This window comes from Mobula birostris, chromosome 10 (assembly GCF_030028105.1).
Source record: "Mobula birostris isolate sMobBir1 chromosome 10, sMobBir1.hap1, whole genome shotgun sequence".
NCBI lineage: Eukaryota > Metazoa > Chordata > Chondrichthyes > Myliobatiformes > Myliobatidae > Mobula > Mobula birostris.
Window position 1 is genome coordinate 7,753,466 of NC_092379.1, and position 23,552 is coordinate 7,777,017.

At 51.5% G+C, this 23,552-nt stretch overlaps 1 protein-coding gene across 2 annotated transcripts in view; it reads left to right on the forward strand.

Annotated features, from left to right (window-relative positions):
* The window catches only part of LOC140203790 (dapper 1-like), a 102,209-nt gene extending 83,607 nt beyond the window's left edge, over nucleotides 1–18,602 (forward strand). Inside the window, exons 3-4 of one of the 2 annotated variants that reach the window (XM_072269863.1) lie at nucleotides 4,997–5,161; nucleotides 8,781–18,602. In XM_072269863.1, the coding sequence (XP_072125964.1) occupies nucleotides 4,997–5,161; nucleotides 8,781–10,624 (2,009 nt within the window). In that variant the 3' untranslated portion in view covers nucleotides 10,625–18,602. The remainder of the gene's footprint in view (nucleotides 1–4,996; nucleotides 5,162–8,780) is intronic. The other variant, XM_072269865.1, reaches the window with a different exon arrangement.
* Nucleotides 18,603–23,552: the final 4,950 nt, after the last annotated feature.

A 23,552-nucleotide genomic window follows, 5' to 3' on the forward strand; every position in this document is an offset into this window, starting at 1 on the left:
TAGATTGCCCCGTGGTTAGGACAGGGTTAAATGTGTGGGCTGCTGGATGGCGCGGCTCGTTGGGCCGGAAGGTTCCATTCCACGCTACATCTCTAAATAAATAAATTTTAAAAAGCAGCTCCAGTAACTGAACCGAAAACACCCACCAAATCTGTCTAGATTCGTTGAAAAAAAGAAAAGATCGTTTCCAGATGTTCATCCTGGAGAATACACAACGTCGCAAGTGAAGGGGTTGAGGTCAGTTTGGGGTTAGTGTTTGATTTCCGTGCCTTGAAATTCCTCCTGATAGATTTTCCCACACAGGCTCTCTGTCAGGGACACTGACGCCCAAAGCGACACGCACACAAAGTTGCCGGAGGAGCTCAGCAGGTCAGGCGACATCCACGGAGAGAGAATAACCAGTCGACATTTCAGGCTGAGACCCTTCATCACTGCGAAGGAAAGGGGGAGGATGCCAGAATAAAATGGTGGGGGGAAGGGAAGGAGGATAGGTGAAGCCAGGCGGGTGGGAAGGGTCAAGGGCTTGGGAGGATCTGATAGGAGAGGAGAGTGGACGATGGGAGAAAGGGAAGGAGGAGGGGACCCAGGGGGAGGTGAGGGTGGGGAATAGAGGATGGTTGGGGGAGGTGTGGATTATTTCACAGGGATGAGAGATCAATCTTCATGCCATCAGGGTGGAGGTTACCAAGGTGGGATTTGTGGTGTTGTTCCCCCACCCTGAGGGTGGCCTCTTCTTTGCACAAGAGGAGGCCGTGGACCAACGCTGATGTCTAGTTACATTATTTATCTATTCAGTTCCAGCTTTCAGTCAGCTTTCCACCTCTTTCTTTCCCCATTTCCCTGATTTTCAGGTTTTGATTTTGCTCTGCCTGCCTCTATAATTACCTTGGCTTCTCACATCTGGCTTGTTTCATTCCTCACTCTGTCTTGCTGTCAGTGTCACTTCCTCTGCTTACAACCAGAATCAGCTTTAATATCACTGGAATGTGTTGTGAAATTTGCTGTTACGCGGCGGCGGTACGTAATAATAAAATAAACTGTGAATTACAGTCGATAAAAAAGTGAGTTATGTTCATCGGCTCGATGTCCATTCAGAAACCGGATGTCAGAGGGGAAGAAGCTGTTCCTGAATCGTTGAGTGTGTGTGTCTTCAGGCTCCCGTCCCTCCTCCCTGATGGTAGCGATGAGAAGGGGGCATGTCCTGGGTGGTGGGGGTCCTTAATGATGGACGCTGCCTTTTTGAGGCATCGATGCTTGAAGATGTCCTGGGCACTACGGAGGCTGGTGCCCATGATGGAGCTGACTGAGTTTACAACTTTCCGCATCTTACTTCGATCCTGTGCAGTAGCCCCCTCCTTCCCGCACCCATACCAGATGGCGATGCAGCCAGTTAGAGTGCTCTCCACTGCGTCGTCCCTTATCTCTTTGTTTTCCTGTCTCCGGGCATTCCTGCCTAATTATCCCCACTCTCCTCTCCTTTTATCACTTCAATTTGAGTGTGTTCTTTGCGTAAACGCATTAGAAATAACTCTACCGCAAACCAGGGGAAGTCCCATGTTCGGCTTGGGTTCTCTGCAGCAAAACAGTCTAAGCATTAGATTCTCCAATTTCAGGAAATGTGCTCCCCCTCCATCCCCTTTCTCCCTCCTTCTAACCAGTTCCTACTCCTCCTCTACCAAAGGAGGTGTAAGGCACTCCTTCCCTTGCTAGCCTGCAGGTCACCCTTGGGCAAGGTGTAGCACCTGCTTAGCCCCCCGCAGTCAGGGTCCCGTGAAGCCAAGGGGGCAGGTGGTGAATATCACAAGTCCTGGTTATGTGAGCACTGATGCCGGGCAGACCATCTCTGAAGAGTGTTGATAGTGGCCAGAAGAAGGCAATTGCAAAACACCCGAACAAAAAAAGTTTGCCAAGACCAATCGTGGTCATGGGAAGACCATGATTGCCCATGTCATACAACATCCTAAATTGGAGAAAGGCCGATTTTGGTAGTATCAGAAATGATCTGGCAAGTGTGGATTGGGACAGTCTGTTTTCTGGCAAAGGTGTACTTGGAAAGTGGGAGGCCTTCGGAAACAAAATCTTGAGAGTACAAAGCTGGTATGTGCCAGTCAGAATAAAAGGTAAAGATAACAGGAGTCGGAACCTTGGTTTTCAAGAGGTTCTGAGGCCCTGGTTAAGAGAAAAAGGAGGTGCATAGCAGGTGGGGCAAACAGGAACAAATCAGGTGCTTGTGGAGTATAAGAGATGCAAGAGGACACTTAAAGAAATCAGGAAGGCTAAAAGGAGGAATGAAGTTGCTCTAGCGGACGAGGTAAAGGAGAATCCAAAGGGATTCTACAGGTATGTGAAGAGCAAACAGATTGCAAGGGACAAAACTGGTCCTCTGGAAGACCAGAATGGGAATCCCTGTGTGGAGCCAAAACAGATGGGAGAGATCTTAAATTCACTCTTTGCATCTGTATTTACTCAGGAGACGGACGCAGTGTCTATTGAAGTGAGGCAAAGCAGCCTCAACTTCGTGGACCCTGGTCAGATTACAGAGGAGGAGGTGTTTGTTACCCTGAGGCAAATCAGGGTGGAATAATCCCCAGGGCCTGACAAGGTATCCCCTTGGACCCCATGGGAGGCAAGTGTAGAAATTGCCGGGGCCCTTCAGAGATATTTAAATCATCCTTAGTGACAGGGGTGGTACCAGAGGACTGGAGAATAGCCAATGTTGTACCACTGTTTAAAAAAGGCTCTAAACATAAACCAGTAAATTACAGGCCGGTGAGCCTGACATCAGTTATGGGAAAGCTGTTGGAAGGTATTCTAAGGGACTGGATATATAAGTACTTGGATAGACATGGACTGATTAAGGATAGTCAGCATGGTTTTGTGTGTGGTAGGTCACGTCTAACCAATCTTATAGAGTTTTTTTTAGGAAGTTATCAGGAAAGTGGATGAAGGTGAGGCAGTGGATATTGTCTACAGGGACTTTGGTAAGGCATTTGAGAAAGTCCCTCATGGGAGATGGTCAAGAAGGTTCAGTCGTTCGGCATTCAATAAATTGGATTAAGAATAGGCTCTGTTGGAGAAGTCAGAGTAGTAGATGGTTATCTCTCTAACTGTAGGCCCGTGTGAGCAGGAATCGGTTAAGTGGATGATAGTGTGGTTAAGTGGATCAGCAAATTTGCTGATGACACCAAGATTGGGGGTGTAGTGGTTGGCGAGGAAGGCTATCATTGTTTGCAGAGAGATCTGCATCAGCTGGAAAAATGGGCAGAAAAATGGCTGATGGAAATTAGTGCAGACAAGTGCGAGGTTTTGCAAATGACCCAAAACTTTGACTGCCCACTTCCCTTCACCGATGCTGCCTGACCCACTGAGTTAGTCCAGCAGTTTGCTTGTTGCCTTGATTCCAGCATCTGCTGCCTCTTGTATCTCCAAAAAAGAAATCCCAGGCGATGTGGGTCACCACAGACGGCGCTACGGAAATGCAGATCTGTCTTCCCCTCTCAGCCATTCACGAATTGGTTTTAATTGGTGGAACGGTAGCGTAGTGGTGAGCACGACGCTTTACAGTTCCAACAACCCAGGTTCAATTCCCGCCAATGCCCGTAAGGAGTCTGTACGTTCTCCCCGTGACCGCATGGGTTTCCTCCGGATGCTCTGGTTTCCTCCCACAGTCCAAAGACGTACCGGTTGTTAGGTTAATTGGTCATTGTGAATTGTTCTGTGATTAGGCTAGGGTTAAACTGGGGGCTAGAAGGGCTTGTAGGGCCTATTCAATGCTGGATTGATAGATAAGTAAATAAACTTTGCTCCTGACTCCGAAGTACGCTGGGTCAAGTGCAGTTCAGTTCAGTCATTGAGGTACCAAAGTTAAAGGATATCTGGGCACAGGGGCAGGGCAAGCCAGACATGATATTGGACAGTAGAGCAGTCTTGAGAGGCCGAGGCCCATTCCTGCTCCACCTACTGAAGGATTCCCGCACTCTTGGAGACCGTTGGGATGTGATGTTTAGTTCACACTCTCGAGTCTGCAGTGGATGTAAAAGATGCCTTGGTGAAACTACCCACCGACAGTCCAGTACCACATTGTTATACAGTGACAGGCCTGTCCCTAACAGGTCCCCCCCCCCCCCGCCAAATGTTGTACACTGAGAGACCATTAGGGTTGCCAACTGTCCCGTATTAGCCGGGACATCCCGTATATTGGGCTAAATTGGTTTGTCCCATACGGGACTGCCCTTGTCCTGTATTCCCCCGCTAAGGTAGAGCGTTCCTATGAAACCGTTTGTAAGCTGAAATGGTGTAAAGCGAAGAAGCAATCACCATTAATCTATATGGGAAAAATTTTTGAGCGTTCCCAGACCCAAAAAGTAACCTACCAAATAACACATAAAACCTAAAATGACAGTAACATGTAGTAAAAGCAGGAATGATATGATAAATACACAGCCTATATAAAGTAGAAATAATGTATGTTTCACTTAACAGAATCGGGAAGGTTAAGCCAAAACCGATTTGTAGAAAAAAATCGGCACGTACACGCATGCGCACGTCACGTATGCGCACGTCATGCACGCGCACGCAGGTGCCCACGCCAGGCTTCATGGTCAAGGTAGTCTTTCTTGGAGTGAGCACACGTGTCCCGTATTCGACTGCTACTTTTGTCCCTTATTTGGGAGTGAGAAAGTTGGCAACCCTAGAGACCGTTCCCGCCATCCCCACGAACCCCTGCAAAGCCTGAAGGTTTTTGGAGGGAATCGCTTCGCTTGAGATGCTCGAGATACCTCTGTGCGGACTGGTCGGGGACAGCACACGATACCGCCGAATGGATCCGTTCACGCTCCACGCGACTGCTGCAAGTTGATGTTTGACCCACGCCTTTAACACGCTGATTTTTTTCTCTCTCTACAACCCCACCTTCCACCCCCACCCGCCTTCCCCACCGTCTTCCTCCACCTTCCTCTCTGCCTCCCTCCACCCTCCCCCCTGCTCCCTCCTGCAGGCTTCTATGAGCTCAGCGAGGGCCCGTCCCCCGCGCTCTCCGACTCCTCCGCCTCCATCTTTGCCGAGTGCTTCCCCAGCTTGCATTCTGCTGCGTGCAACTACCCGCGGCTTGGCTTGGCTGACGCTCGCATTAATTATGCAAACGAACGACCCAAATCATTAGGTAGGTGTGAACCCAGGCAACTGCAGAGGAGTGTTGAGGATGTCCCCGTGAGGAACTGTATTAATGCCCAGTAGTGGGAGGACATCCATTGAGGATTTTTTTTGCAATACTTTCAAAAAAGTTGGTATTAAACTTCAAAACTTAAACGTGCAAAGTAAATTTATTATCACAGTACATTCAAGTCACCATAAACTACCCTGAGATTCTTTTTTTTTGCGGGCATTCACATTAAATCCAAACATAATGAAAGACCGTGCCCGAGAGGATGGACGGACAGCCAATGTGGAAGAGACAATAAATTGACCAAATGCAGAAAGAAAAATAATAATAAATGAATAAACAATAGATATTGAGAGCATGAGATGAAGAGCCCTTGAAAGTGAGTCCGTAGGCTGTGGGAACAGTTCAGTGTTGAGTTGAGTGAAGTTATCCCCTCTGGTTCAGGAGCCTGATGGTTGAGGGGTAGTCAGTGTTCCTGACCCCAGTGGTGTGAGAGTCCTGAGGCCCCTGTATCTCCTTCCTAATGGTGGCAGTCAGAAGAAAGCATGTTCTGTGTGGAAGAAGTCTGTTTCTCCTGCTCGCTCGGGGCGTGTATCCCAGATAGTAACTCTCAGTGTAAACCAAACTTTCCTCCCCACTCCTAACTTAACTTCAGTGAGTGTGGAGTCCTGGAGACCCACCGCACAGGAACAAGCCCTTCGGTCTACCAACTCTGCACCGGCCAATAGCACACACTTCCACTCGTCTCCTAGTTCCCCCTCAACATCCCATCCACTCCCCACACCCCCGACTCCACCAATCACCTACACACCAGAATCAATCCACAGTGGCTAATTATCAACCCGCTCGACCTTGGGACGTGGGAGGAGCCAGAGCACCCATGGGAAACCGGAGGCAGACCACAGGGAGAACGTGCAAACTCCACGCAGAGAGCGCTGGAGGTCAGGGTCGGACCCTGGACCCTGGTCAGGCTATTGCAGCATTGCCTTAAATCGTTCCCAACCCATCCAATATCTTATAGTGAATGGCTCTCCCTCACCCTCCTACAGAACTGATCAAATGCTGGGTTTCGACTCCAAACATTGGTAGGTCCTGCCCCCACCCCATCGCTGGATCTGCTGACTTCCACCAGCAGATGGTTTGCTGCTTCAGATATCTGCCGTCTCTTTTGTCTGTACCTATTAACTCTTGTTACTTACTTATTGATCATTACGTTGCTGGTGTTTAGGGCAGCAGTGAAGATCCTCCATCTGTGGTGGTGTTAGGAGCTTCTTCTATTGTGTCGGTAGCTTCCTCTCAGTTTTCACCACTGTCGGTCATGCAAGTCCCGGGTGGAGACTCAGGAATATCGACACACTCAGATGCAGAAGGGTTCTTCACTGTTGTTTCCGTAACAATTTTGTTTGCCCAGTCAGGGTTGTTAGCCCTGAGCTGAACCTGGAGGACCGGTGGACCACTCTTAGTCTGGCCTCTACTCTTTGACCTGTTTGGCATGGGTGACTCTACCAAGAGCCAAAGCCCTGACCCCAGCCAACACAGCTCTCCGGGTCACTGAGGCACGCAAGCCTTCAAACCCCATGACAAGATGGTGGACCTCTTGGAGGTCACCCTTGCTAGACCAACCTCATATAGACACCAGAGCCTGATGGACAGGAGCCTGTGCAATGCTCATAGACTTACAGCACAGAAACAGGCCTTTCTGCCCATCTCCATCGTGCTGACCACCAAGTACCCATTTACCAGAATGTGGCGGAATGCCTTCTATGCCTTGGCAATCCAAGGGTTCATCGTGGGAGTGTCTCCCTCCATCACACTTTCAGGCACTGGGTCCCAAATTCCACCCACCGTCAGCCTCAAATCCCCACTAACACTCTGCCCATTACCATAAATCTTTGCCCTGTGGTGAAAGTCACTTCTGCAGTGGAGAAAAGTCGGCCGCATGGTTACGGCATTGGACTTGAAATCCAGAGGCGATCCCCCACATGGGTCCGAGCCCTGCTCGCAGAGCTCGCAGCACGACCAAGGACATTTTGGGGTGTAGTGGTTAGTGTAACCGGGTTCAATTCCCAGCGCCGTCTGTAAGGAACTGGTATGTTCTTCTCCGTTACCATGTGGGTTTCCTCCGGGTGCTCTGGTTTCCTCCCACAGTCCAAAGACGTACAAGTTAGCAAGTTAAAGGTCACATGGCTGCTTGGGATCAGTCGGCCAGGAGGGCCTGTTACCATGCCGTATCTCGAAATAAATAAACTTACTCCTCTCTGGTCTATTCCCCTCACAATCTTCTCTCTTTCAACCTTCTCTGCTTCAAGGAAAACGGGGCGGCACGGTAGCGTAGTGGTCAGCACAGCGTTTTTCAGTACAGGAGATAGGGGTTCAATTCCCGCCGCTGCCTGTAAGGATTTTGTGTGTTCTCCCCATGACCGTGTGGGTTTCCTCCATGTGCTCTGGTTTCCTCCCACAGTCCAAAGGCGTACCGGTTGGTAGGTTAATTGGTCATTGTAAATTGTCCCGTGATTAGGCTGGGGTTAAGTTGGGGGGTTGTTGGACAGCACAGCTCAAAGGGCCGGAAGGGCTATTTCATACTGTATCTCAATAAATACATGAATAAGTAAAACAGGCCAAACCCGGGCTACTGTATCTTCCTTGGGACACCTGATCCCAGCAACGTCCTCGGGAACCTCCTCTGCAGAGTAACCGCGCCTTTGCTACGCTGAGGTGGCCTCAACGCCACACAGTCATCTGGGTAGTCAGATACCCATTGGCAGGAGACGTACGACTGTGGACCAACTTGGTTGCCTCCTCAGTCAACTCCTGCTTTGTTTGAGGCCCTGTGTCAGGAGGTTCACTGCGATTCAAACTCGGGATCACGAGGAGACTGTTCCGTCTTTCGTTACATGAGATTGTGGTTGGCGGCACCGTATCTCCTTGGAGCCTCTACCTAGAACAAGTCCAGTAACATTTGGATCTAATTCACTGCTAGTGAATGTTATGATGACATATGACTCACCAGCGCAATGTGCGCGGCTTGTGGCTCGTTTACTAATACTGAAGGAGTGTAAGACCATAAGATATAGGAACAGAAGTAGGCCAATTGGCCCATGGAGTCTGCCCCACCCTTCAATCACGGGTAACTCTACTCCCACTCCATCAGCAGTAGGGTGTCAAATCCCGATGCTATAACACACCCCCGAGGAGTATTACTTGGTGTTCAGTTTGTTCTGTCCCTGCTCTGGTACATTTGTTGGGACAGTTTAGAGGGAGCTTCATTCAGGGTCGAGATTGTACTGTCCTTGTCCTGGGAGTGTGTGATGGGACAGTTTAGAGGGAGCTTCATTCAGGGTCGAGATTGTACTGTCCCTGTCCTGGGAGTGTGTGATGGGACGGTGTAGAGGGAGCTTCACTCTGTATCTAACCCGTGCTGTCCCTGTCCTGGGAGTGTGTGATGAGACAGTGTAGAGGGAGCTTCACTCTGTATCTAACCCGTGCTGTCCCTGTCCTGGGAGTGTGTGATGGGACAGTGTAGAGGGAGCTTCACTCTGTATCTAACCCGTGCTGTCCCTGTCCTGGGAGTGATGACTCACACTGCACTCTAACATGGAGTATTGATTATTTTTTCCAGCCGAGCCTCTGCACACAGACCAGGAGGAGAGCCTGAGCTATGCCGACAGCGACTATGTCTCCTCGGTGCCCCGCTCCTTCTCGGCGACCCACTCGGAGTCACTGGAAGCTCTGGCAGACATGCGGTCGAAGCACCCGTCAGACCTGATGACCCGCGACAACCTGGAGCTCTTCACCTACCCCGGCCCCCTCCACGCCATGGCCATACAGAGCCCCCTCCTTGGCCAAGCCCTGCGGGCAAGCAGCGAAGACAAGCCCTTCTCACCCACCTCCTTCCTGGGCGCCTACAAGCTGGACGGTGACGGCGAGCTGTTCTTCGGCTCTGAGGCCGAGCTGGCCCAAGGCCTGGAGGCCGTGCAGTCAAAGAGGCTGGAGAACTACATCACCGGCCTGGTCCACAAAAGGGTCTACCCGGTCCGCTCGAACAAGCCGAGGACGAGCCTCGCGGCGGACCCCACCAAGGGCCTGATTCGCCAAAGCAGCCTGTGCCAGAGGAACACCGAGCCCGCCAGCCCTCAGAGTCCCAGCTGCGAGCAGGTGTACCCCTCGTCCGAGAGGGGGAAGATCTCCAGTTCCCACAGCTTCGACGGCAGCCTGCCCACTGCAAGGTACAGGCCCCAGTGGAGCACAGGCGGGGATCAGTCGTCGGCCAAGAAAAATCTCCCCAGCTGCCAGGCCTCAGACAGCTTCGCCGGCGCCGCCCAGAAGCCAAAGGGCACGGAGGAGGCCCAGCACTCCCAGAGCCTGAGGAAACAGGTCAGGCTCATGACGAATACTCCACCCATGAGACCAACCTCCCTGGAGTACCACGACTTGAATTACCACCCAGCCATGCGGGCATCGCCTCAGGAGAGCTACTACCAGAACGTGTACTCACTGGACGATGGGCCCCGGGCCTTTGCACCCACTCGGGCCAACTCAGTGGAAGTCCAGTCGCCACCTTTCGAGCAACGCATCGCCGCTGGGCCTGAGGTCCGAGAGAAGAGGTCGCCCATCCGGGGACTCGACGACGGGGCCTACCAGATGGTCAACGCGCAGTACATACCGGCCAAGCAGCCATACCGAGGGCAAGGGGGAGGGCCAGGGGGCCGGGCCAAGGCCGCCATGCTCAGCAAGTGCCGCTCGGCCGACATGTCGCCCGAGGCGGTCCCCCCCGGCTTCAGGGAGAAGGGCAAGGCCCCGGGCAAGAAGTGCCGCTTCAGCGAGGAGGCGGAGGCCGCGAGGAGGAACGGCCGCAAGCCTTCGCCGCGGGCCAAGAAGACGTGCCGCTCCAACTCGGAGAACAGCCTACTGCACCGGCAGAGCTCGGCCGGCGGCAAGTACAACACGGTGGAGCGGGATGAGGGCCGCTCCCTGCGGTCCAGGCGTCACCCCAGCGGTGGCGGAGGCGGCAGCGGCGGCGGCTACCGGCGCTGGAGGTCGACGGCGGAGATCAGCCAGGAGGAGGTCGCGGTCGCGGCTGCTGAGCCTTATGCGCCCGGGGAGGGCCAGCGGCGGCTCAGGAGGTACCAGAAGGTGGCCGGCCACCAGGCCGGCAGCGACCTGGAGGACCGGGCGCCTCCCGAGGACGAGGGGCCGGGACCCAGGGCCTATGGCGCCCACGGCGGCTTCGGCGACAGCGAGTCAAGCCTGAGCGAGGTCGAGTCGCCGGCCTTCAGCACCTGCTCCAGCGAGACGGACGACGAGGGCGGCGGGCTGGTGTGGCCTCAGCAGATGGCCCCGCAGGCGGCTGGCCGCAACGCAGCCCAGCCCAAGGTCTTCGTCAAGATCAAAGCCTCCCACGCGCTGAAGAAGAAGATTCTTCGTTTCCGCACCGGCTCCCTCAAGGTTATGACAACTGTGTGAGGGGAGCAACTCGGGACGTCCCATCAGAGCTTTGAAGCTGTCCTTCCCCCCCCCCAACCCCCACCCTCCCCACTGCAAGTTTAGCGGAAGAGGGGACTGGGACGATAGAGGCGAGAGCCCACCTGACTCTTTATCCGTACCTCCACCTGACGTCCGCACAGATCTCCTCCCCTTCAGCATGGCAGCCGGAGAACTTTCCAGAAGCACCGTACAGAGCGGAGGGAGATGCTCTCTGCTGCTGCACCGGATGAGGGGGGGTGGCACCAGGCCTGGTCTCGTGCCCCATTTTCTGTGGCGAGGGGCGGGTCTCGAAGCCACAACCTCCTGCCGCATCCGCTTCCGCCTGAGCCCTCGCCAGAGAAGTGCCCCGAGGAAACGGGGGCCCCCCACGTGCCAAGGGAAACCCCTCTGCGCGATGGAATTCCAGCCCAAGGGCCCGGTTCACTCACGCCTGCTTCCGCGACCTCACCTCGCGGAGGAGCTGTCCGTTAATCCTACGCTGCATCAACCGACCACGACTTATTTTACGCTGTGTTACCATGGAGAGTCTTTTGACGTTTTTGGTGGCGGACGGCTTTCTAGATCAAGGAGCAGACAAGGACTTGGGTTTTGAATGTCGCCTGCTGGTTGGCACCCACCCCCTTCGCCACCCCTGACTGAGGTTCCTGAGCCAATAACACCTCAGTTTCAAATTTCTCACCTCTGTGGTCAAATCCCTCAGCCACACCAGATCAAGTGATATCCTCAGATTCAGATTGTTTTTTTCGTTCATTTACCGAAACATATAGTGAAATGTGTCACAACAGACACAAAATGCTGGAGGAACTCAGCAGGCCAGGCAGCATCTATGGAAAAGAGCACAGTCGAGGTTTCGGGCCGAGACCCTTCACGAATGTGGTACAAGCTGGCAGCGAAGACGTTCCCAGGTGGACGACATGTCGTTACCCAGACCCGCTACTAGAGCCGTGTATATCTTCCCAGAAACATAACTTCGCCACCAGCTTGTACCACATTAGCGAAGGGTCTCGGCCGAAACGTTTTCCACAGACAGTGCCCGGCCTTCTGAGTTCCTCCAGCATTTTGTGTGTGTTGCTCGGACTTCCAGCGTCCGCAGACTCTCTCTCGTTAGTGAAATGAGCCAAGTGCCTCAACGACCAACACACCCAAGGGTGTGCTGGGTGGGTGGGGGGGGGCTGCCGCCCGCAAGTGTCACCAAGCATCCCGGCCCCAGCAGGCCTCTGGGCCTCCAACGTCCTGCGGACCCCAGCCCTCTACCACCCTCAAAGACCTCTGTGCCCCCCCAACTCTGGGTTCTTGATCACCTGAATTTCCTGCCACCGTTGGCAGCCCTGTCTGCGCCCTGGCTCCTTGAACTTTGAACTTGCCCCCTTAAGCTGTACCATAGAGACTCCCCTCTTCATCAGCTTCGAGCCCCCTTGTCTCCGCATCTCCTCTGGTGGCTTAGGGATATTTTACCCAGATTCAGAACAAGCCCCTTGGATACATGACAGCCATATGTAACAGATGATCGCACCAAAGCAGGCTCTGATAACAAACTTACTTTGAACTTTGAAACTAGCACCCTTGGCCCATCAAGGCATTTGGAAAACCCATTTACACAAGTCTTATTTTATTTTATTTTCCCCCACCTTCCCATCGTTCCTCCCCCCCCCAGATTCCATCATTCACTGCACACAAGGGGACGATTTACAGCGGCTATTTATCCTGCCAACCCGAAAGTCATTAGGACCTGGGAGCCCGTGCAGTTGCGGGGGGAACAGACAGTACCCGAAGTCAGGATCGAACCTGCACCTTTACCCGTGTATCACATAATTCCCTCTTTTCTGTTGCCTCGGTTTCGCATTGCTCCGGAGCTGGGCAGCGTTAACAGCCCCGTCTGCCCAACGCACATCCAGGCCGAGCAAGGTCCCTTTGTGAGCTAGTCCCGTTTGCTTTTAGCCAATCTCAACCTTAAGGAACCACAGTACATCGGCGGAAATTTGCGACTGTCGACATACCGAGCCTCCACAAACTCTGAGTAAAACGTAGCCACTGTTATGCCTTCTTGTAACTGGAATATGTTGGCCCCAGGATAGACCTTCAGAGATGTTGATACCCAGGAACTTGAAACTGCTCACTCTTTCCACTGCTGATCTCCCTATCCTGACAGGTGTGTGTTCCCTCGACCTCCTTCCTGAAGTCCACAGTCAATTCCCTGGTCTTACTGACGTTGAGTGCAAGATTGTTGCCGCAATGCCACTCAACCAGCTGATCTATCCCACTCCTGTACGCCCCCTCGTCACCATCTGAAATTCTCCCAACAATGTTTGTGCCATTGGCAAATTGATAGATGCCCGTTTGAGCTGTGCCTGGCCACACAGTTGTGGGTCTAGAGACAGTAGAGCCCCGCCGCATCCTTGAAGAGCGTCTGCGAGGTGGAGATGTTATTTCCAACCTGCACGGGCTGTGGCCTCCCGGTGAGGAAATCGAGGGTGCAGTTGCAGGTAATGGCACAGAGGACCAGAGTTTGGAGCTTGTTGATTAGAACTGAGGGGAGGATTGTGTTGAACGCAGAGATGTAATTAGTAAGCAGCAGTCTGATGTAGGTATTGCCGTTGTTCCTGGCAATCCACGAGCAGAGAGCCAGTGAGGTTGCATCAGCTGTAGACCTGTTGTGGCGATAGGCAAATTACAGAGGGTCCAGGTCCTTGCTTAGGCAGGAGTTGATTCTGACCATGACCAACCTCTCAAAGCCCTTCGTAGCAGTAGATACGTATCCCACCGCGTGACACGTCTTTGAGGCAGCCCTTGGGCACTGGTATGCTTGAAGCAAGAGGGAACCTCCGACGGCAGCAGTGAGAGATCGAGGATGCCCCTGAACACTCCAGCCGGTCGGCTGGCAAGGGTTTTCAGAGCCCATCAGGGCCTGGTGCCTTGCAAGAGTTCACCCTTCTGAAAGATGTCCTCATATCGGCCTCCAAGACAGGGTCACCAGATGCCGCAGGGATACGCATGGCTGTAGCGTTATTCTCCCTTCCAAAGCGAGCATAAAAGGCCTTGAGCTCGTCTGGGAGCGAAACATCGCAGCCACTCACGATGTTAGGTTTCGTTTTGCAGGAAATAATGGCCTGCAACCCTGCGAGAGCTGATGTACATCCGATTCCATCTGTAACCTCAACTGGAATTGTTTCTTCACTCTTAAAATAGCCCTCCGCCCAGTGACGGGACGGTGTGGAAAGAGCCTCACCCTGTGCCTGACCCTTGAATTCCAAGTAGTTCAACTTATCATCCAAGTACGTTTATGTTACCAATATACTTGAAATTCATTTTCTTGCAAGCATTTACAAAAAAATTTAAAAAATACAATAGATGGTTAAAGAGACTTTACATAAACAAAGACTGACAAACAACCAATGTACAAAAGATGTCACCCTTCGGCCTACTACTCTCCAGGGGAAACATTTCCAGCCAATCAAATCTCTCCTTATTACACAGTCCCAGCAGCATCCTTTGTGAAACTTCCCTGCGCCCTTTCTAATTCAAACATGTCCTCCCTTTGAACTGCGCACGATATTCCGGGTGTGGTCAAACCAACGGCCCTCTCCAGCTGCAGTATGTAACTGTGTGGGATGCATCCTGCTTTCCCACGAGGGAAAGATCGGAGAGGGGCAAATTCCCACCACCAACCCACATGTTCCCACATCGAATTCAATCCCCCAGCAATTCCTGGTGCAGGACGTGGGGGGCCGGTGAGCCTCTGGCGCGAGATACCCATCCCTCTTTTGACAGCCTCTTGACTGCGGAAGCCTAGCGCCAAGTGGGAGGGGCGGTCTTGGGGAATCCCCATGCCTCACCGCATTCCCTGAGAAAATCCTGCTCGGCAGAGACTACGAGCAGACAGCTGGAATTTGCTTCCTGCTTTCTTTTTCATTTATTGAAAGACCCAGCAAGGTAGCAGGCCCTCTCCGGCCTGTACCACACACCCGTGACCAATTGGCCTACTAACCCATGGAGTTGGAGGAAACCCACGCGGTCACGGGGAGAACGTACAAACTCCTTACAGGTGATGGCGGGAATTGAACCCGGATTACTGGCCCCATCACGGCACTACGCTAATCGCTCTGCTATTGTGTCACCGCTAATATCTTGAGTGAGAATCCTCAGTAAATCATAGGGGCTCCAGGAACCCGCAGCCAAGTACGATGCGAGTGACAAACAAGACAGAATCTGCAGGTGCTGGAAATCTGAGCAACACACACACACACACACACACACACACACACACACACACACACACACACACACACACAAGATGCCGGAGGAACTCGGCAGGCCAGGCAGCATCCACGGAAAAAAAGTTCAGTTGACATTTCGGCCCGAGATCTTTCGGCAGACTGGTGTAAGTGACGCATCCCAGCTGAGTGGGTTGTGATTTGAGTTGGAGGGGAGGGGTTGGATTGACTGGGGGTGGGTGGGAATCACAAGATTGACCCCCCCCCCCCCCCCAGCCCAGCATGAATATGACGTGGGCGATCATGGTCTCGTGACCATGATTGCTCTTGGGAAATTTTTCGACAGAAACGGCTTCTTCTGGGCAGTGTCTTCGCAAGATGGGTTACACTCCCCCCGTCCCCCAAGCCGTTATCAATACTCTTCAGAGATTGTCCTCCTGGCGTCAGTGGTTGCGTAACCAGGACTCGTGCCCGTACGTCCATCCACCACGTGACCCTGATCAGGGGAATTCTAAGCAGGTGCTACACCTTACCCAAGAGTGACCTGCGGGCAAGTGGAGGGAAGGAGTCCCTTACATCTCCTTTGGTAGAGATGTACCCGCTACCCAGTAGGACTTGGCACCTAAAGATGATGGTGATGATGAATTTTGGGCATTGTTAACTGCCTCTTAACCCGTGCTGGATGGATTGTGGTTTGAAATGTTGTATATATGTATTCTTTAAGAGTTTTGTCAACTAGTTATGTAGTAAGTAACCTACACGTGGGGTACATAGGGAGCTGTTGATACGCCATGGGATTTGGGTAGTGCTGGTTGGTTTGAGGGCTACTTTGCAACGCCGAGATCCCACTCTACGTTGAAAGAAGCTTCCTTTCATTCCTTCCAGCGCACTGGGCCGCTGATGTTGCGATCACAAGCACATTTGCTTCAGTCTTGCTAAGGTGCTGGACATACACGTTATGAAGATAAATGTCGCTGAGCACCCATGGGTGCAAGGGGAGGAAGACCAAGGGCATGAGTTTAACTGCAAATGGACCAAATGACCTCCTGATACATTTTTGATGAGTCTGGTCACTGTTTTTTGTGTGGGTTGGGGTAGTATTTTTTTTCACGCCTGGGTGAGTTGGGGACCTCCTATCCTTATTCCCCGTTATTTCCTCACAACAGAAAAGGCCCTTCAGCCCATCGAGTCCGTGCCAGCTCTCAGGGTAATCCCGTCCTCCGCTCCCCTCCCTGCAACCTATTCTCCCCACTCCATCTGATCCGCCCACCAGCCCTTGACATCAGGGGCAATGTACTGGCACACGCGTGTTGGCGAGGCGGGAGAAGACCAGGGTATTGGTTGGGGGAGGAGGTTAACCCACGTGGCCACAGGAAGAATGTGCAAACTCTACCGGGAGGTCAGAATTGAACCAGTGGCTCTAATCGGCTGTGCCACCGAGCCGAATCACATCCAGCAGTAAATGGTAACAGCCGGGTAAATCCCTGTGTGAGTTGGTGGTAGCCACTGTTGGCAGAGATTGAAAATCTACATCCTTACTCTTCATTTTCCTCAGTACCTCATGGATGAAACTCAAAATTAGAACCGTTTGGCTAATGGTTTCGATTGATCCAACCTAATTTCCCCCATCCTCATTGGAATGCTCCCCATCTCCTGCCAACCATGTAAAAACACGAGAGACTCTGCAGGTCAGCACACTCCTGATGAAGAGTCTCGGCCTGAGACGTCAACTCTTTACTCTTTTCCACAGATGCTGCCTGGCCTGCTGAATTCCTCCAGCGTTTTCTGTGTTGCTTTGCATTTCCAACATCAGCAGCTTTTCAAATGTCTGCAGATGCTGGAAATCTTGAGCAAGACCCGCAAAACGCTGGAGGAACTCAGCAGGCCAGGCAGCATCTATCTACTTGGGCTCTGAGCTTTCAGTGGAGTCTCCATCGTCCATAGTTGGAATTCATCAATGTTTCTGCAATCCATTGTATCCACTGTACAGGCCTATACAGCTTCACCTGGCCTTACCTGTTTCCACCTCTCACAACAAGGACGTAGGTAGGGTCAGACCTTGAGAAGCTCAGGCAACATCTATGGAGAGGAATAACCTATTGATGTTTTGTGCTTAGAACCTTCGTCAGGACTGGAAAGGTAGGCAGAATATAGTGAGGGAGGGGAAGGAGGACAAAATGGCGGATGATTGGTGAGATTGTTACCTTTCACCCCACCCCACCTCCGCCTATCACCTCCCAGCTTCTTAGATCAGTGGAGGGGAGGGGTAGCCCAGCAGCATAGAGTTCAGCATTACGCTTTACGCTACCAACAACCCGGGTTCAATTGCTGCTGCTGCCCGCAAGGAGTTTTTACGTTCTCCCCGTGGCCGCGTGGGTTTCCTCCGGGTGCTCCGGTTTCCTCCTACAGTTCAAAGAGGTACCGGTTGGTAGGCTAATTGGACGTGTAAATTGTCCCGTGATTAGGCTAGGGTTAAATCGGGGCGGCGCGGCTCGAAGGGCCTATTCCACTCTGTATCTGAATAAATAAGTAAACAACCATCCCCACCACCCTCACCTGGTCAAGAGACTAGGCCATTAGCATAATTAATTCGGCACAGTGTCTTGGGTCAAAGGGCCTGCTTGTGCCGCATAATTAATTTGGCACTGTCGGTCAAAGGGCCTGCTTGTGCCGCATAATTAATTGTACCATTAGCATAATTAATTCGGCACTGTCTTGGGTCAAAGAACCTGCTTGTACCGCTTTCTTCTAGATCCCACAGTGTTGATGACCAGAGCAGGCATGTTCTCCATGGCTGAGGGGACTTATCAAACCAGGCAGAATCTAAGGAGAGGAATAAACAGTCGATGTTTTAGGACGAGACCCCAGAACGTCGACTGTTTGTTCTCCTCCGTAGACGCTGCCCGACCTGCTGAACGCTTTGTGCATCTCTCTCACACCAACCGCAGCTCAAGCTCTGAGAGATCTGGCCAGGCGGAGGTCATACGTTCCCCTCTCCCCTTTCTGGACAGGAACTTCAACCTGGGGAAAGGAGGCAATGCCTCAGAGGCATTATGGGGACACTCCAAATTTACCTTCCACCCCTTGTTGAACGGATGTCAGCAACAGGGCAAGGAGACGGGCTTGCCCCCTTTTGGGTCAGATTTAGTGTCAACCTGGCAGCAATGCTAACCAACATCATGGAGCCATCTCCTCTCCCACGAGGAGGAGGATCACCAAGGCAAAAATGGACCACACCCTTTCACTGGTCCTGAACCAAGAGAGTAGCAGATGATCCAGCAATAGGAGGGGACATGTGTGGTAATCCGTTTTGACCACTGGTTACTTGGAGAATTCCTTTGCCCAGCAGTTGTTCCTGTCTTTCCACCAAGCCCAACACCTTCGATATTTTTCTTATAAATAATGTTTATACAGAAGCTGTAAAAAGATATCCCACCAGTCCCAATTTTAACATTTCCCGGAGTTGTATTCCCAGGTGATTGCTCTTGGCAGCGAGTCGGAGGTGAACTCCCGAAGATTCCAGGTCGATCCTGGGAAGATTAAAATCCAAACTCCTGCCTCGGACAAGACCTCTGGTTTCTAGGAGTCTGGGAATCTTGGTTCAAACCCGGGAGGCCAGTGGCTTGTCTGAGCTGTATAGTGTTACCTGATGTCACCGTGCCACGGTTGAAAAAGTAGTGTTCATGAGGTACTCAAAGATATTAAAAATTTTATCATGAAACTAATACAAAAAAAAAACTGAAGAGTCTCTGAGTGCTTTTTTTCCGTCTCTGACGTTTATATACGGTTTTGTGTTCTGTGGACTGTTCTGCATCAACAGTGAAGGGGTTTTATGTGGGAGTGAGATACAAAGGTTCAAAGGTCTAATTTAATGTCAGAGAAATGTATACAATATACATCCTGAAATGCTTTTTCTTTGCAACCGTGCACGAAAACAGAGGAGTGCCCCAAAGAATGAATGACAGTTAAATGTTAGAACCCCAACCTCCCCCTCACCAGCTCCCCTCCCTCCCACAGGGAAGCAGCTGAGAGCAACAATCTCCCTTCCCCCCACCGGCAAAAAAAAGCATTGGCTCCCGCCACCCAGCACTTAAGTGTGGGCTAAGCAACAGCAAACACACAGACTTGCAGTTACTCCAAAGACTACTCGTTCACCCGGTATTCGACATATCACGGGCTCTCTCTCTCTCTCCCTGATAAGGGACGAGGTGTCTCCATTTTCCCAGCGAGCGGGGAGACGTAACAAACAGCTCGCTGGTTTACGATGTTACAAGTCTGTTACGTGGTTTTTCTGAGCTCTGTACCCAAAAAGACTGGGCAAACAACCGCAGAGATTCTGACGACCACACGGGTCTCGTGCCGTGACATCGACCCTCGATCTGCCCGTCTCCTGACCTCCTGGTCGGGGTGATCCAGATCTTATTTAACTGAGGGGCTGAACGATATACTTGTGTTCCTAATTTCAGAATCGAATCAAGTTTGTTATCACTGACATACTCTACATCATAAAATTTGTTCTTTTGTGGCAATAGCAGAGTGGAATACATAAAATGTACTGTAAATTATAATTATAACAAGCCTGGGCGGAAGGGATGGAGATCATAAGATGCAGAGTCCTCAAGATCCCCCTCTCAGACTCACGGGTGTAGTCCAAAGGAAAGCTTATGAAGTAATACGTTTGGGACCGGCTTGGCTGCGGAAGCTGCCGGAAGGAGGTTCGATGACGTCCAGCTGCCATAGGGAATCCACTCCGGATCTGCCGTCTGGGTCCGATCCTGGAGCCTTTGTCTCTCCCAAGGCTGCCCACAAGGCAGTGGGGGCTCCTTACCCATAGCTGGGGATCTGGTTCACGAGCACCAGTGCTTATATAAAGCTTTTTCCACTGAGGCTGAGCGGAACCACAACCAGAGGTCACAGCATAAGGGTGAAAGGTGAAAAGTTTAAGTGGAACATGAGGGACACTTCTTTACTCAGAGGGTGGAATGAATTGCCGGCACAAGTGGTGCGTGCGAGCTCGATTTGAACGTTTTAGAGAAGTTTCAGTGAGTACATGGACGGTAGGGGTATGGAGGGCTGTGGTTCGGGTGCAGGCCGATGGGAGTAGGCAGTTTAAATAGTTTTAGCATGGGGCTTGTGATGGGCTGCAGGGATTTGTGCTGTACTTTTCTATGACTCTTTCCCTCCCTCCCTCCCTCTCTCTCTCCCTCTCTCCCTCGCTCTCTCCCTCTCTCCCTCCCACTCTCCCTCCCTCTCTCCCTCCCTCTCTCCCTGTCTCCATCCCTCTCTCTCTCCGTCTCTCCCTCTCTCCCTCCCTCCCACTCTCCCTCTCTCCCTCCCTCTCTCTCTCTTTCTCTCCCTGTCTCTCTTTCTCTCTCTCTCTCTCTTTCCCTCTCTCTCTCTCCTTGCTCTCTTTCTCCCCACCCCTCTCCCCCCCCACTCAGTACTGTGCAAAAATCTTAGGCACATACATAGCTAGGGTGCCACAGGACTGTAGTAATTTTATGTATTGCACTGTACTGCTGCCACAAAAATAAAACAAATTTCATGACAGATGTGAGTGATGATAAACCTGATTCTGATCTGGGTCTCTGTTGTGGACTGAGAGTGGGAGGGGGCCAGGGAGAGGGGAGTCATGGTTGGGAAAAGGGGAAGGGAGAGGGGAGGGGGCGGGAAGCACCAGAGAGACATTCTGTAATGATCAATAAACCAATTGTTTGGAATCAAATGACCTTGCCTGGTGTCTCTGGGCTGGGTGTGTCTGCACCCACACCACACCCGTCCCTGGCACTCCTTCTCTGCCACCTGTACCACCCCCCTCCCGTGGCGCTCCACCCTCACCATTCCCAACGTCCTTTGCTCCCACCAGATTCACAAACTCACTCTCCACTCCACATTGACAAATACAGTATTGTGCAAAAGTCTTAGGCACCCTAGCTGTAGAATTCTGCTTCAGAATTTTTACACAGTACTGTGTGTGTATATATATATATATATATATAATCAACCAATAGTGGAAAAAGAGCGTAAAGGTGGTGAGGTTGTGTTCACGGGTTTACCGTCCATACAGAAATCTGAGGGCAGAGGGGGAGAAGCCGTTTCTGAATCGCACCTAATTCCAGCATTGTTAACCTGAGGAGCACTTTGTGTCCGAAGTTCACATTCTTCAATCTGCGTTATCCTGAAAATTAGTTCTGAGGAGAGGTTTAATAGACCAAGCCCGGGAGTGGTTTAATTACCAACGCTGAGGGCGGAAAGGATGCTGCGTTATTCTCGTAAGACCACAAGTCACTGGAGCAGAATTAGGCCACTTGGCTCGTCGCGTCTTCTCCACCATTGCATCATGGCTGATTTATTATCCTTCTCACCTCCGTTCTCCTGCCTTCTCCCTGTAACATTTGACCCTGATTAATCAACCTTTGCTTTAAATGTACCCAAAGACTTGGCCTCCACAGTTGTCTGTGGCACTAAGTTCCACAGATCCACCCCCCCCAGCACAATAAAATCCTCCTCATCTCTATTCTAAAGGGATGCCCTTTTATCCTGAGGATGTGTCCTGTGCTCCTGGATTTCTCCATTCTAGGAAACAGCCTCTCCATAACCATGTAACACACATCAAAGTTGCTGGTGAGCGCAGCAGGCCAGGCAGCATCTGTAGGAAGAGGTGCAGTCGACGTTTCAGGCCGAGACCCTTCGTAGGGTCTTCGTAGGGTCTCGGCCTGAAACGTCGACTGCACCTCTTCCTACAGATGCTGCCTGGCCTGCTGCGTTCACCAGCAACTTTGATGTGTGTTGCTTGAATTTCTAGCATCTGCAGAATTCCTGTTGTCTCCATAACCACTCTAATTAGTCCCTTCAATATTCAGTAGGTTCCAATGAGAACCCCCTCTCTCATTCTTCTAAATTCCAGCGAGTACAGGCCAAGAGCCATCAAACAGTCCTCATAAGTTAACCCTTCCATTCCTAGCATCACTCTGGGGAGTCTCCCCAGGACCCTCTCCAACGCTTGCAGATCGTTTCTTAGGTAAGGGGCCCAAAACTCCTCATAATGTCACTGGCCTGCGCTTTGAGCTGGGTTTTATAACAGCTTTGGGGAGTGCGCCCTACTGATGTCCTTGAAGGCAGGATTGCCATCTCATGTCAGACATAAGTGGGAGATCCTAGGACAGCTCTGGAGCCTGACGTTCCAACAATTGGCCTTCAGTACTTTGAAGCCTCTCTTATCTTTGACCTTTAATGGCAAACTTTGTCCCTGTGGAGCTTTCCCTTTCGGGCACAAGGGGAGTGACAATGATACCTCCTCCTGCCTGAAGTAAAAGTTTGGTTGGGAGAAGAAACACACTGCCAGAGGAAGTGGTGGTCGGGGGGTGGGGGGGGGGGGTACAATTTGCTTAAAGGTGTTTGGACAGGTACATGGTACAGGTAAGTTCAGTTATGAGCAGGCCAGTGCTTCTGCTTCCTTTGGAGTTTGTGAAGATTCGGCATGACATCTAAAACTTTGACAAACTTCAACAGATGTGTGGTGGAGAGTGTATTGACTGGCTGCATCACCGCCTGGTATGGAAACACCAATGCCCTTGAACCGAAAATCCTGCAAAAAGTAGTGGATACTGCCCAGCCTATTATAGGTAAAACCCGCCCCGCCACCGAATACATCTAAATGGAGCACTGTCACAGGAAAGGAGCATCCGTTATCAGGGACCCCTACCATGCCCGTTTCTCACTGCTGACATCAGGGAGAAGCTACAGGAGCCTCAGGACTCGCACCACCAGGTTCAGGAACAGTAACTACCCCTCAACCATCAGGCTCTTGAACCTCCTGGTGGCCAGTCATTTCAGTTCCAATTCCCATTCTGGCATATCAGTCCGTGGCCTCCTCTTGTGTCAATGTGAGGCCACCCTCAGGGTGGAGGAGCAACACCTTATATTCCATCTGGGTAGCCTCCAACCTGATGGCCTGAATATCGATTTCTCCTTCCGGTAAAAAATGTTTTTCATCCCTCTCCCTGTTTTTTTCTATTCCACACTCTGGCCTCTTGGCCTCTTACCTCTTCTCACCTCTCCCAGAGTGGATCCAGTCCGCCTTCCCTTCCTCCTATGGTCACTCTCCTCTCCTACCAGATTCCTTCCTCTCCAACCCTTTATCTTTCCTACTTACCTATCACCCTCCAGCTATCCTCCTTCCCCTCCTCCCACCTTTTTATTGTGGCCTTCCCTTTTCCAGTCCTGACAAAGGGTCTCGGCCCGGAATTTTCGCCCTGTTAGTCCATTTCCATCGATGCTGCCTGACCTGCTGAGCTCCTCCAGCATTTTGTGTGTGTGACGTCAGCCAACTTCAGTTGTCCCATCATTGAGATGTTCCCACAGCCTATGGACTCACCTTCAAGGGTTCTTCATTTCTTGTTCTCAATATTTATCCTCATTCATTCATTGTTACTTCTTTCTTTTTGTATTTTTTATAAAGCCTCACTTGGAGTATTGTGAGTTGGTTTGGGCTCCTTATCTTAGAAAGGATGTGCTGATACTGGCGAGGGTCATAAAAATGATTCCAGGATTGAATAGCTTGTTCTATGAAGAGCGTCTGATGGCTCTGGGCCTGTACTCACTGGAATTCAGAAGAATGAGGGGTGACCTCATTGAAACCTATCAAATGGTGAAAGCCCTTGGTAGAGTGAACGTGGAATGGATATTTCCTGTGG